Raw genomic sequence first — 15,952 nt, 5'->3', positions numbered from 1 at the left:
GTGTGTGTGTGTGTGTGTGTGTGTGTGTGTGTGTGTGTGTGTGTGTGTGTGTGTGTGTGTGTGTGTGTGACTACTAGATCTCCAACACCTGCGTAACTAATGCTAACATGCATGCTAACTGGTTTGACACTGATTTGTTTTAAGCTGCTTTTAAAATAACTTTTCCCTCCTCTAATAACTGAGAGAGCTGTTCTTCACTGGGAAAAGTTAGCATCACATTACAACTTTAGGGGTGAGATACCTTACATTAAATGGAAAATGAATCAGCTGGGGCAGATTAATCGTAACCCACAAAAAAGAGAACTAAAACAAAAGATAATTTTTCCCTTTTTTGTGCCACAGATGGACGCTCGGGTATTGTGGACCTCTGGAACTTTGCCAGAGGGCCTGATGATGATCATGCTTTCATCTTTCCTGCCTCCTAACATAAGTTTGTTTTTCTTCTTCCTCGCACTGGAAAAACTTTGCGTTTGGCAGAGTCAGTCAGAAAATGATGTTAGGCTGTTAAATTATAATAAAAACAAGGTCACAGAACAAGCGTCATGATGATTAGGGTGTGAATGTGCTGTTATTCTGCCAGCTACACAACTACTTTTCAGTATCAGTATATTGATCTAACACATGGTTGAGGCTTTAAATCAAATTAAACTGGCATAAAAAAAATTATAAAATGATTTCTATCAAAAAATTTAACATTTTTCAGAAATATTCTGTCTTCCTCCGCTCGGCCCAAACGGTCGAAACTGAATTGAATTGAATAGAAATTCATTTTCATGAAAAACTATTGATTTGAAAAGTGCTGATTGTGGCCCTGGTATAGGTTTTATCTATTCCAAATCACAATCTGTGGTATCGCCCTTCTCATCATGAAAATAAACAATAAAGTCAGATTAATTTGACTTTATTGGTTTGAATTGAATTAGTTTGAATTGGCAGACTTCAGGAAAAAGTTCAAACACAAGATATCTTGTGTTTGAACTTTTTCCTGAAGTCTGCCTTTGAATTTTGGCTTTTTTTTCTGTCTTAGTGTTGCCAAATTAATGAAAGCTCTGTTTACTCAGGACTCAAAGGGACCCCCAGAGTTTATTTGTGAGCTTTACTGATGTTTCCCATGTCATTTAAAAGGGATCAACGAGGAAGTGGCCCTGGCAGTCCTCCCCCAGGCTGCTGGTGGGCCTCCAGTCAGCTTCCACCGCCTGCCGTCTCTCACTGAACAGAACAAACTGGACTGGTGACCGAGGACAAGAAAGCATTCGGACCTTCTGGTTCTGATGGGAACTTTGCAGCTCAGAGGACTCTGTGGGAGTCTAGCATCAAGCAGAGACAGAGAAAAACTTTTTTTTGGTGCAAGACACAGTCAAGAAAAACTAGAATTCACCACCATCCCTCCTGCTGCCTCAAGAGCACTTTCTCTTTCTCATATAGGACAATTTCCTCTTAGCATCTGAAACTGGGAATTAAAATACTTCACCTGAGATAACTGAAATCAGTCTCAGTCTTGTGTTTAAGGAAGTCTGGATATGATCAGCTCAAAGACTGCAAACAAGAAGAAATCACTAGCCTGAAAAAGTTTAAAAATACACATGCCATCACCCCTGAGGATTTCCAGCGATTGTGTGTACATGTCACAGAAAAAATTAAATATTTAAAAAAAGATTGATAGACTTAAAAAAAAAAAAATTAAATGATGTTGTTTTATTGGTAATATCTTCAACAATGACTAGCAAACGAATGAAAGGCCTTTATAGTGTCTTTGCGATCCTAAGCAACAACTCTGGGTTGTGCTGGCTTTGCATTTAGCCAACAGAGGGTTTCATTTGTGGACAGGCCTCTGATAGCATCGCTGATTAGCAGTGAGCTGTTGTCCTGGAAATGGACACTGCTAACAGATACTGTGCTGCATATTTCCTGAGCCCACTGTGGCTGGAGACAGAACAAGACAGAGTCAAACCACAACTGTCAGAGCACACAGAGGAAAGACTGGACATCAATATAATGGGGATAAAGACAGGCAACAGAGTGCTTTTATTTTGGAATTCTGTGCAATTTGTGAGGAAAGTCAGTGAACGTATCTCTTTGATCTTTTTCATCTATTTTACTTATTAATCCATTTAATATATTAATTCATTCATATAGAAAATGGCCAATTTTGTGCTAATGTAAATGAGACAGTTTAGATTCGCTCTCCCCAGCAGAAATCCCGGGGGCTGAAAAATGAAGCTTGAAACTGCACTTCCTCTAATGGCCACTGGAGTTTGGACTACAGACTTCCAAAATGACCCAAAAAAGGCATAAAAATATTTGTTTACAGCCTGTTGTATGATTTCCCCCATCATGAAAACTGTGGTTTACTGTTGGACCTTGAGTCGTGATAAATAAAAATGTAACACACCATTCTGAAGTTTTCCCAGGTTTACATTTTACTGATAGGTGTGCTGACTTGACACATGCAGCTTTACCTGATAGTTTATCTGCTAGTCCTGATCTTCATCAGTTCAAGCCACCTAATTGAACTTGTAAGACCATATTTGCATGTGTGGGTGCTTTTTGAACATTTTGAACATTTGAGTGGCTATCTGATTAAAATATGGCCTGGTGTGTGATTTTGGGATAGATAGATGAGATACCTTTATTAGTCCCACAAGGGGAAATTAGAATTAGTCAGTTGTCTGTTATTTAGTTCTGAGTAGCAAGGATCTGTGACAACCTGAAGAATTAGCTCATAACTTCTATTCCACTCTAAAACTCTAAAGTGAAAACTCACTTGAAATTCATGTGCGGCATGAAGTTTTGGGACTTTTTAAAGGTGTGTATGATATAAGACTACAGTGCAGTTATATAACTGGTTAGCATCATAGACTGTATATAAAGGATGGACATAGTCATTGTGGCATTATTAAGTCTGTTGTGTACCTTCAAAGCTTTCAAAGCAAGACTTTCAGCAACACCATGTCTGTGTTTTCAAAACAAACAGAAAGGACAGTTCTGATTGAAAAATAATGATAACTGCTTTCTTACGGCGTTCCGACTCATGCTTAATCTAGGCTACCACAACAGACACGATTGGACTTGAAACTAGAACTTGAGACCACAAAATAATCAGGACAATGTTTACTGAGTCCTGAGCATGACAGTCAAAGGCAGTTTTCACAGAAACGTCTTCTGAACTTCTTTCTGCAACCAGAGAAGTCCCCCCCTGCTGTCCATTAGAAAGAATACTTGTGCATGGACATTACCTTTCAGACCCAGAAGCTACAAACATCATTAACATATTATCCATCAGTGGATTATGAATTATCGATTTGTTTTACGTTCACTCGCTTGCAATAAAACATTTTAGACACAAGTAATGTAAACATCGTTCGGGCCCACGTAAACACAGCAGGGCCATGCAGAGTTTAGAAAGAGCCTTTAGTGTTGGTTTTGGGCCATATTGCTAACTTGAGGCCACCATGCTGCTGTGTCTCAGCTGGTTTCCAAGGCAACCAAGAAGAGAGGAGTTTTGGCTTATCTTAGCAGACCACAGCAGTTTTCCTCCCCTGCATTTCAGCCCTCTTTCTTCTCTCTTCTCAGCGACTGGGGCAGCTGGTGGGAGGCGGTGGGTGTCGTGTAGCTTAGCAACTCCCTCAGCGGATGGCGATTGATATGCAGCTTTGTTCAAGTGTCTCTCTCTCTGAGCCAGAGAGGGGGATGCGTGAACAAAGCAGGCCTTATTGAAGCATCCCCTCCTCCTTCTTTTTGCCCAGGCAAGGCGACGTGGGAGGACAAATATGTCAGCTAAAAGGAACCGAGACTCAACATACAGCAGAGGTTCTTAAAGTGAAACTCAAAGGCTGTAAAAACATCTGTGAAGGGACTCTGGTGTCCTCAGCAAAATTAAAGCTTTAAACCTTCAAAGTGAAGTTGTATATGTACGTCACACTTCCTAATTCACTTCAAATAATCACACCTCTAAAGTCAACAGCAACGTTTTTTCACTCCTTGGTACATCATCTGATTAAATGTGTCCATTTGGGACTAAATAGACACTTGGACTCTGTGATATTAAAAACCTGATTTATTTGGATCTCCACTTTTTTATTCAGCTTCATGTCTGTTGTGGTTTTTAAGTGCCTCCTTGTGGTTTTGTTTTGTTTTGTTTACAACTTTCACAGGGATTGTTCCCTGCAAGAATGAACATTAACAACCTCAAAATTATATGCCAGCTTGAAATCATTAACTTGTGTTAATCGGTTTCACAGAAGGGAAAATGGATAAAAACTGGGTAAGATAAGACCAATAATACGTTCAGAAAGCAGTTATCATTTAGTTTTATCTAATCCAAAAATGAGGAAAGTAACTCTACACGTAAACATATAGCCAACCTCTTTGTCCCAGATTTCCAGCCAAGTAGAGCCACATGACACTCGGACAATCACCTTTTCTGGGTCAAACTATACACAAGCCTCAGCCCAAATACAGACCTGGCTCAACTTTAGGTATTTGGACTGATTTGTTCAGTGTGTTTGCAAAGAGCAGCCAATCAGGAGAAAGCTGGATTAAAAAGAGGGTGGATTTAAAGAGATGGGAGCTTTAGCACAGCAGATAAATCCAGGGGCCGCTTGTTTATCCAGAAGATGAAGGTACTTTGAACTGATCCTTTGCTATAAGCACGTAGCTCCGTGTGTTTCATTTGATGGAATTTTACACCCTTCCTGAATCAAACCCAACCTCTGGTGCTCTGTTACTCTTCATTAAGTGTCAAATGAAATTTTGTCCATTTGCTGGAGCGTTTGTATTACTGAAACCTAACGGAAAGTACTCCAAACCTTTTTTCTGAAATGTATAATTGACACAGAAGTTGTGTGAGTTATCTGCAAGCAGTTAAAGAAAGCCTAATACTCTCATCTCCTGAATTTTATTCTTGGACTTTTGATGAGTTTTGCATGATTTCCAATTTAATGGAATCCTTATATATCTTATATTGGACATAGAGGGGGGGCGTAGCTCTGCAGGCCAGCTTTGTCCTAATTGGCTGAGCCTTGCAAATAAAAAGTTTACCAGGTGGGCGGACCGTCTTTACTCACAGCCACAGGTGTGTGCCTAAGATAACATTAATATTAACCAAGATTAATATCAAACAAGGTAAAGAAAAATTGCCTCAAAAGGAGTTTTTACCCAGAGATCATCACTGAAAAGCTCAACATGTACTGTATAATTCATTGTCTGTAACATGCTGTTAAAAGTATGTAATGTTTTTTATGTAATAAGCAGGTACTGCATGTGGAAACTGCTGGCTTTGCACATTAGTGAAAAGGCACAGAAAATCATTACTATTAATTCCTGATGCGTATAGGTTAAGGACACAAAATGCCCATATTGATTCATGTAATATGTGGAAAAAGCATTATTTATGATTTATGTTCAAACAGACTGAATAAGAAGTACTATTTTCCATTATTTTGTGTAAGAGTATTTTAAAGCTTGAGAATTGCTGAGATCCAGAATATTGAATCAGTGCAGCGACGTGAATTCAGCGAAGGAAACGAGGTGCAAAATATCGACTACTCTGTCCAATGTCAAGCTGAATAAAATCTATAATTTAAATTTATTAGGCCACAAAGATATCGTCATCCATATATTATGTTTTCTGCAGAGGGATACAAGATATGATCTTATATGTCACGATATAAATGAACAATTTTAAAAATAATGGACTGAAATATAAAAATCGTGCATCAGATTCAGTGTTGTGAACGCCTGCTTCTACCTTCTGCATAATATGAAAGTTTTTCTTATAATTTTAAATTTTTAATGGGTTTTTTTTTGTGTGTTTACATACCTGTGCTGAAGAAATTTTCTGGCTGCTCTACATTGTATGCACAATGCTGACATTTGGAGGAAGCATGACAAACCTTTTCACGTCGGTATATGAAAAAGGAGAAAACAGGCTGGGCCTCTTTAAAATACATGGGTGGATAAAAATTGGGAAAGCAAGGAATTCCTGTCTGTTCTCCTAAGCAACTGGTCATAGAGTGACTGTGTTCATATGGCTGCTCGAACTCAAAGGCCAGCACTTATTGTGAAGCTGTGACCTTCAATAATTGAATAATGACAAAAAGGAGTGTCACAGTCAGGCATGAAGAGCGTTCTAAGTCTGTGGGTGTTGGAATCACAGCGCAGAGGCATTCTTTCCAGTAGACATCAGAGTGTTCATGAGCCGTCTGCAGCTAAAGAAAATGAATCCAGACAACAATCACCCAGAGTTCAGATGTTCATTACATGTAATGCACCTTTCAGGAAATGTTTTCTCTCACTGTCCTCCAGCCTGTTTTTTCTGTCTCTACATGTAGGTTTAACATTAATCACATTCAGAATTGTCTATAAACTAAAAATAAAACAAATCTGATGTTCCTGGAAGTATCGAGAGAACTTTTTCTTCTTTCTGACTTTTTTGTGGCAAACATGTTAAAGGTTTTAGTTCTGCAGGCTCTTTAGCTCAAAGTGTAGTGTGTACATGTGAACTGATGCAATGTAACCCACTGTGTGTTCATTGTTTCTAGGCAGAAGTGAAGTTCACTGATGCAGAATATAAAAAATATATACAATGAAAAGAGATTCTTCACCCTCAATAAACACAAATTTTGAGTAAAATACATATTAAATATATAAAATCAAAGGTAAATTCAAATAATTAATCATTAAGGAAAATGTGCTTGGTATAAACCAAATGTATATCAGTCAAGTAAATTTCAGTTGATTCCATTAAACCTGACATTTTACTTGTGTAACAAAATTGCAGGGATAATTTACATGTATTCAAATCATGTATTCAAAAAGTTACATTTTTGGGCTTTTTCTTCTTTTTTAGTGTATGAGATGACAAAATTTTATTAATTAATTTTTTTGGTATTGTTATTTTTTAACTTAGCTGGAGGTGTGTACTTACTGAGTATAAGCTACAACACACTCTAATGCAAGGCCTTCATATAATGCAGTAAACCTGCACTGTAAACACAAATGACAAGGATGTAAACAGCAAACTGATACAACTTCAATATATTTATTAATAGAAAAAATAAAAATAAAACACCCTCATAAATGTCTTGCTTTCAAATTGCTATTTTTGCTTATTAAAATAAAATAAAATCAAAACCATTTTATCTCAATAACTAATTTCTCTTCATAAATGAAGTCATTGATAGATAGTTTTGTCTACTGTCTGCTGTTGTTTATGCCAGATATTAAAGAAACAAAGAACACATTTTTTTTCAAAATGTATTTTATTCAATCAAAATAATAAAACAAGTAAAAAAAGTCTAACTTTTGTTTCACATTTCTGCATGTTGATTGATCCCATTGTGAACCTGTACCACCTGAACTTTATGTATCCACATATTTGATGTCTCCTGTGCAGATCAGCTATGTATGAGGAATAACAGTAAAATAACATATTTTAAAAAAGGAACAGACAAAAAACAAAAACAAATAACTGTTGAAAAATATCAGTCTGCTGGTAGTTGTCCTGATGCTGTATTTCTTCATATTCAGTTTAAATGCCTTACAAAAAAAAAAAAAAAATCCCCCAAAACTCAAATGACTTTCTTTTTGAGACAGTACTTAGAAAATGTGATGCAAATATCCTGAATGGGAATTAGACAATTATCAATAACTGTGAAATGTAAATTGTACCATAAAACAATGACATATCATTTAATAACTGGCATATCAATTAAATCCATCTAGAACATGCTCCATAATCTGAATAATTACCTAACGCTAGTCTGACAAACTTCTGCTCTACAGTGGCTCTACCCAAGTTTATACAGACTAAACGTAAAGAACCATTTACAACGACTTGGATTTTATTTTGGTATTTTTGTCCCTAAGTTTGACCACCTGCAATAACAGTGTAATCACGAATCTAAAAGCTGAGCGCTGATGAAATGGCAGTTTATATATAACCTGTATTCACATCAAAAAGCTCAGGTGATCAGACAAGTTGAGAACAAACCTCCAAGTTAATCAAACATATCTGGAATAGAAAAAAGTAAACATTTGTCAGCACACACTATAATTCACAGATCCGCTTCAAGCTACAACTTTGACTGGTGGTTGTACCACTGGTACCTAGTTTTTAGATGCACTGTATTGCCAAAAGTATTTAGACACCTGGGCACTTGCTCCGATTCGGTATGTAGAATCTAGCTGAGATTTTATTCATAACATTGCCTTACTTTTGCTTAGATCGGATTCTTCATCAGCCAAACAAGAAACCACATTAGAAAAAAAGGTTTACCTGAACAGATTTTCTAGTGACTGTTTCGAATTCTTAACAGTGCAGAAAAAGGTTTGCATGGGACTCAGTTGTGCAGAAGGAAAAAAGAAGAATGGCAGCATTTATAAAGTAAAATGATACACCTGGGTGCAAATAATTCCTCCTAGTTGGAAAATCACTACAGCGCCTTTGTTAGACCTAAGAGATGAAGGTTAAAATCACAAAAACAGACTGGAACACAGCTTTCCCGATACCGGTATCTTTTCAAACTTTCTCGTCCTCTCTTCCGTACTGATAACTCTTCCTTCCTTAGTGATGTAACTGTGCTCCCAGATCTTTGAATTGTAGTAAAATCAAGCATAACATTGTTACACACAGGTAATGATCCATTCAGATCAGCTGATCATAGTGATAAACCTACATCAGCTGATGATTGGCTAATATGCTTCTACATGTCCAACTATCTCATGTGAAGCATGCAATTTAATTTATGCCTTAGCAATTTCAGATGTACTGCGCCCCTGTGCAAGCTGCTTTGCAACCCACCTACATTCTGGTTCCTGTTTTCATATCATATCTGTCATGTCTGTTTTTGTTGATGGAGGTCACCGAGTGTAAATTAATGCAGGTGTAAATCCTTCTTTTGACTATACTTATCCCGACTGAAATGTTGGACAAAACTACCAATTAAGAACCAAGTTGTATTAAACCCCAAATAACCCTTTAAAGTGATGTTCTGAGCCTCAGCAGGGTGTCCCAATAGCTGCTGATGAGTCTTTCACTCTCTCATGGACTGCTGGTTCTGCCGGCAACAGGCTCTTCATCGGCTCCTCTTTGCTGGAAGGAAACAGGGAGACTGGCGAAGGCGATGTGGGTGAGGAGAGGGTGGAGGTTGCAGCAGTTGAGGCAGAGGAAGATGAAGAGGAGTTGCCATCAGGGAGGCACTCTTCACAGCAGCAGCAGCAGCAGTCCATGAAGGCCTGGCCCAGCGAGCGACACAGGCACAGCAGCATCACTGGCGTCGCAGAGCAGCGCACAAACAGCAGGAACTGTCCAATCAGACCCAACGCCGGCAGAACCAGAGCCGGAAGCGCAGCGGTCACTGGGACAGAGATATACGCCAGGGTGATGCTGCAAATACTCTCTGGCAGGTTGCACGTGATGTACAAGACAGTGAGTGCCATCACAGTGGAGCGTAGCCTCTGCTCCCTCACATGCTGCTTTTTCTTTGTCGAAGATGAAGACGAAGAGGAGGAGGAGCACCTGATAGTCACCTTTTCGCTGCTGGGTTTCTGTGGTAGTCGCTGTGCTAACACCTGCTTTGTCACCAAATCGCAGGCCAGAGTGAAGAGCAGTGGCAAACAAAGGTAGCACCCAAAGAACCACCACATTCGAGCTTCGTGATAGGTCAGCACCAGAGAGTAGATGCTCTCTGGGAGCTCCACAGATGGCTCACGGACACACATATCCACCTTGAACCTTTCAGTCCGGCCTCTAAAGGCCGCCATCAGTGAGCCTGCGTGCTGGCTTTGCTGTAGGTCGTTGGGAAGCGTCGGCAGGCTGACAGTTTCCTGGAGGAGCTGCCACAGCAGGAGCTCCGGGGCAGCTAAGACCATGGAGCCCACCCAGATGACGGACAGCTTGGACAGGATGGACTGGCAGGACTCCACCTTTGGAGTCTGATGAGGCCCAGGGCCTGTGGCTGCATGGAAACGATCAATACTGAGCGCACAGAGGCTGAATGTGGCCACGCCCAAAGAGGTCACCTGACAGAGTGAGGAAATTGATCAGAAAAAAATAATATTAATAAGCCATCACTAAGAATCAATGCAGTTGCTGACAGACATCCATTCACAGTTGCATTGCAGTCATATACTAATTCAAACCACAACATCAACATGAGGATCTTGGTTTAAAAAAGCAAATATAATGTAGACGTGTTTCCAGGTGTGATTTTTTATCCTCAAAAAGAGCCATGGTAGCTGATTCCCCCACTGGGCCCAACTTGAAAAATCAATCATTGCTTAAAAAGACTGAGAGATCTGAATATAAGCAGAACTAAACACCAACAGAGACCAGATAACGTAAAAAATAACCGAAGATTAAAGACGCCTTCAAAACAATAAATATTAGCTCCAAAACCCCCAAAACAAACTGATTCAGTCCAAAAATACAAAACCTTGGGTCTACGCTCAGAGCCATGACAGAACAAATGTTTCTTAATTATTTTCAGTTATTTATGTTTTGGTCTTTTACACTCATGACTCAAACTTCTGAAGCTGCAGAACAGGTCCCAGTCAGTCACCACACAGTTAATGAGAAAAAAAATTCTGTCCTGTCGTGATGGAACGGTCCATTACGTTACCCAAATATTGTTTTTATGTTTAATAAATGTTCAATACAATATTAATACCTAATTTATTAATAGTTAACAAAATATTGTTACTATTAACGATTTTAAAGGTTGTTTTGTTTAACCATTTTACTTCAAACTGGCATAAACAGTAAGATGATGCTAATAAGAATTAATATAATTCAACCAGTGCTTTGAAGAAAGCATGTTTGAGGATTTCCTCTGCTCTTTATGCCGGCTACAGACTAAATTACAAATCTTACAAGCATTAAGAAAAAAGTTACAAAGACAACTTTCCATTAACATTCAGAACACAGAAACAGAAATGAAAGGACACACAGAGGGGGAAAAGGTCATTGTGTTGTAAAAGCTCTTAGCCTTCGTACTGCGGACAGTAATTGGTGCCTCGTGCCCATTAAAGTTGGTGGTTTTGGCCAGAAACACTTACTATCATTACAGAGACTTGTCCTCCCTCTGTCAGTGCTTAACGACCTCAGACTGTTAAGACACAACTCAAGATAATTAGCACAGAGCTTTAATTACCATGAAAATAGTTTAACTAACGGAGCACAGGGCAGCTGGCAGCCTGACCTGCTTCAGTACTGTTCAGTAAAAGAGCATTTAGAAAAACAAAACAACAGTAATTCATTAACCAGAAATTAATTCACTCATTAGCATAAAAATAGGTAAAGCTGCAAAGAATAGAGGAGGCCGGCAGCCTGACCTTGTTAAAGACTGCTTCACACAAGCTGTTATTACAAATTAGTGAAACTCCACTTCAGTGATCTGAAGCTGTGTAGGCGGACAGAGCTGGTTTAGAGCCAAAAACAAAGACTCCACAGGCTGCAGGACTTTATCTCTGTGCTGAAGCATTCATCGCTCAGTGAGAGTAAATCTAAATTAAGCTCTTGCTTCAGCTTTTAACTGACCTCTAAATGAGGCCTCTTCCAATACCTTTAAATCATTTGGTCTTTAAGGAATTGTAACCGTCTTGCTTTTCATTCATTTCTGATATTTTACATAATGACAAGACTATTTAATCATGAAAACTATTTTTCAGTAGGTCCTTAAAACCCGGTGGTCTTCTATGATACGTTCTTTAAATTTCTGTTGTCCAAGGCAGCGAATCAAAGTAACATCACTGTTGTGTGATGCAGAGAAGATCCACTGAGTTAAATGTCAGCATCTCAAATTGTATTTAGGCTAAACACTTAAAGAGGACATATTCAAGAGCATTCTTTAAATACCATTTTATATCCCAAGTGTCTAATCTGTTTTTGCTTCGTCTGATTAATCACTACATTTTTAAAGCAATATCTTTATTTGTACTTTTATCCTCCATATAAGCCGGAGGCCTTTTTTCCCTGTATGCCAGTTAAACTCAGGTGTACACTGGGCCTCAAAATAGAGATTTAAAAACATGTACAAAAGCTTTTTTTAATTCCAAACTGAGCTGCTGCTGGCCCATCCTGAGCTGGTATTCTGCATTTAAAGAAATGGAGCTCTCTTTCAGTGACGGCCTGATATCTCTGTTTCTTTTCTTTCTTTGTTCATTCAGTGATTCATCAGGATTAGCAACAGTTTCTCTTTCATTACTGAGACTTAGTTTTGGAGCTGCACCTGCACATAAACACCACCATTCTTGAAAACTACGTCTCTGTATTTCACTGTTTCGTTCTTGAGGAAGAAGAGCCTCTTCATGCTGGGGCCCCACACTAGCCTCCCCTGATGGTTCATAACAGACGGGTGAAGAGGCCAAACAGACCATAACGGACGTTTGTTCAAAGTAAAGGCTGCTGAAACTGAGGAGGAACAAAGACACAAACGGGCCATTCATCAGACCTGGAGGTCTCTTTATTAAACTGGAAATCACTTAAAATCAGTCAAACACGAGCTGTAAAAACTTCCATGCTTGTGTGAAAGTTTGCCTCACTGCCTCGCTATCTGTGCAGAAATGTTCAATTCTGAATGGCTGCAGTGAGGATGATGCTAAAATAAACAACCAATGAAAGATTACCTGCAGAAAATGACCTCCAATCAACTAAATGAGTATAAAAGTGTTTTTATATCACTGAACTTTTTATATCACTATCCTAGAACTTGATGTTTCATAAATGTATTTAGAATTGAGTCAGGAGATCATAGATATTTTTTACTTATTTCACACAATTTAGAAATGTATTTCAGTAAAATCAAAGATTAATCATAATGACATTAGAGTCTATCCATTAGATTAAAAAAAAGAAAAGTCAACATCGCATTCAGTTTTAATCATTGATCACTCTTTAATCATGAATTTAATTGTTGAATAGTTTAGTATCTTCAGGCAGTTTTCATTGTTGTGTTTAATTTATAATCGCTTTTCTTGTTTTTTGATGCTTCAGCTTTTATTTAATTTATTACCACAGTTTATTGATGTCTTAATTACTTTGATCGAGGTCGATTGTGTTTAAATGTATTGCATAAAAAAACTGAAATGACTTAAAGACAAATTAAGTGACAATATATTTAAACATTTCAGTAAAACAGCTGAACAAAGTATTACGCAGATTCTTCACCTGGCAACACTTTAAGTGCATCTATAATAAACATGTAAGTATTTATTAAACAATTTATCTCGGCATTGATTAAGGGAATTTGTGGAAACACAGGAAAAAGTTGGTACATGGTAAAACTCGGGTGTGTGAAAGTTACAGGTGTTCACACGACACTAAAAGGTGCTGCTTGTAGGCTAAATACTAAAACACTTCCTTCACGCGCACCTTCACCTCCTCCTTACCTCCAGGTAGGGCACGAGCCTGCAGGACAGGTCTCCTAGCAACCTTTTCAAGGTGAGCTCGTGGAAGATGACCACAGGCAGGCAGAAGAACAGCACGAGGAAATCCCAGAAGGCCAGGCCCGCCAGGATGCTGTTCCACGCGCTCTTCAGGTAGAAGTTGTGCCATACGATGCACATGAGCGCGAGGTTGCCAACGATGCCCGCGGCGAACAGGACGAGCGCGAGCAGCATGACTGCGTACGCCCAGTAGGAGCCGTCGGTAACTGGGAATAGCGGGTTGTGGAGCCCTGAACCGCGGCCGGACGAGTGGTTCCCCACCGGGGCGGAGGTGAAGCGGGACGTCCGCGGTGTGGTGAAGTAGGCGCTCGGGTCGTCGTACCGGCGCGGGTGCCCTAAACTGTTGGCGGGAACCGGTTCTTTTTTCCTTAAGCCCCCATCTTTGGCTCCTCGGGCCACTCGCTTTACACCGGGCAGTCCTGAACTTTGAAACCCGTTCAGAGAGCTCCTCTCCGGAGAGAGAGACGCCTGGCTGCGCGCAGGTGGTGAGCCAGCATCCTCCGCCTGCTGCGCCTCCAGCGGAGCTGCGTACCGGAGCTCCGCGCAGTGCAGAAAGAGGAGCAAAACACACCAAACCGAGCTCATTTTTTAAATAAATGCAACTGCTCCGTGTTATCCGTGTGTGTCACAGACATGTGCTGCAGAAAAACTTCACTCCTGAAATAAAAAAAATGTTGTTTGTGACGCAGCTCAGCTTCTCTCCAGTCCTGACGGAGAAGTTTGGAGTCTGCTGCTCAGTTTCCAGCACTTGTTATTGGCCAACATCAAGACACCGTGAAGAAAACACTGAGTTTCCGGTGACACATTTCAAAATAATAAAAAAAGGGGTCATAAATAAAGTCTTGTGACCACAGTTCGCTCTTTAAGAGCTCCATACTGACTGGAACAAACTAAGTTAAGGTCCAAACACCAGACAGTTGGATAAAGATGACACATGCAGTGAATTATATTAAACTCTAAGAATGCTAGACAATATTTACCTTTTCTAAAAAACCATTTTGTGTTTAGTGTAGAATATGAGACACTACTACTGTAATACCATACTAGTGCTCTGCAAGAACAATGTTTACCTTGTCAATATTCTTAAGTTAGTATTTTAGAAATCTGATATTTGCTGATGAACAAAATACACAAAGCACAGGTGAGGCTGTTATTAGTTCTTCAGGTAGTCAGACACGCAGTAGGTGTAGGCTGCTGGGGGATTCCCATGATGCATTGAGTATTTCTCCTTCAGTCACCTCTTCCATGCACAATGTGTTTATACACCTTTCTGCATTAAATTAGTTATTATTCACAGCATGTCTTTTATCCTGTCTTCCTTCTCTCACCCCCTCCCTGAGCCTGGTTCTGCTGGAGGTTTCTTCCTGTTAAAGGGGAGTTTTTCCTTCACACTGCCGCCAACGCGCTGGCTCATAGGGCGTCATATGATTTTTGCTGTTTTCTTTGCTGTATTATTGTAGGGTCTACCTTACAATACAAAGTGCCTTGAGGCAACTGTTGTTGTGATTTGGCACTGTATGAATAAAATTTAATTGAAATTAATAAAAATAAAATATTGGAACATTTTAATTCTGACCTGAAAGTCAAAGTTAACCAAATAAGTTATTTTAATTGGTTATAATAACTCCCAGCATTGTTAAAGCTGCTCTCATTAGGACTGTTAATTTTATTTTATTTTTCCAAGTTCACAAAATGGTTTCAGTTACTTTGAATTATTTTTCAAAAGTCTAGTTTTTGTTTTTTCTTATTTAGCTTTTAGTTAACTACAGCAACATTGGTCTATATACAACAGATATGCTTTTTCCAATTATATTTTATGTTTGTGCTCACAGTGAGAATAAAGCTCATCTTATCCTAAATTGACTCTTCGTTAGACTGGACTGGTTTGAGTTACGTGTATCTAATAAACTTTTTCCCATAAACTGAAAGCATTCAAATTATTTTACAAAACACAAAGGGAGACTGAAACCTCTCCTCATAGTGACTTTCATGAGGTAACAGGTCCAAAGTGGCGACAGGAGCTTCAATATTCTCATTCAAAGTGGCTCATCTCAGAAGTGCGGAAGACCAAACCCGGAAGAGAAAACGACCGCCAGTGCTACCCCTCAGCCTCCTAGTAGACACACATGTAGCATCAATTTCAAAATCCTACATCCTGAAGTTAGCACATTCAAAAGATTTTCAGAGGACTTAACCTCTGACCTTGAGGCCGAGGTCGTTGGAATTTGAACTTGTGTGAGTTTAGTAGATACACCTACGATATCAATTTGAAAATCCTAGGTGTCTTCCTTCTTGAGTTATGGAATTTACAAGATTTTCAGGTAGCTTGACCTCTGACCTTGACCTTTAGCTTGAGGTCAACAAGATTCAAACTCAGGGGAGAGTTTTAGTAGCTGCACTATGGTATCAATTTGAAGCTCCTAAATCGCCTCATTTATGAGTTATCGTACTGACAAACTTGAGTGTTCATGCTGTCCGCCCAGCAGGGTGACAACAATATCCTATC

At 39.3% G+C, this 15,952-nt stretch overlaps 1 protein-coding gene across 1 annotated transcript; it reads right to left on the bottom strand.

The window, feature by feature from the left end:
* Positions 1–7,304: 7,304 nt before the first annotated feature.
* gpr37l1a (G protein-coupled receptor 37 like 1a) lies at positions 7,305–14,174 on the bottom strand. Its single transcript, XM_005729635.1, has 2 exons — positions 13,390–14,174; positions 7,305–10,023 (listed from the first exon to the last, which is right to left on the bottom strand). Exons 1-2 carry the CDS (start codon positions 14,029–14,031, stop codon positions 9,001–9,003), a joined length of 1,665 nt encoding a protein of 554 aa, XP_005729692.1. The 5' UTR covers positions 14,032–14,174; the 3' UTR covers positions 7,305–9,000.
* Positions 14,175–15,952: the final 1,778 nt, after the last annotated feature.

This window comes from Pundamilia nyererei, unplaced genomic scaffold (assembly GCF_000239375.1).
Source record: "Pundamilia nyererei isolate P.nyererei 1_Seehausen unplaced genomic scaffold, PunNye1.0 scaffold00034, whole genome shotgun sequence".
NCBI classification, from domain to species: domain Eukaryota; kingdom Metazoa; phylum Chordata; class Actinopteri; order Cichliformes; family Cichlidae; genus Pundamilia; species Pundamilia nyererei.
This window is presented reverse-complemented; position numbering and strand designations above follow the sequence as displayed.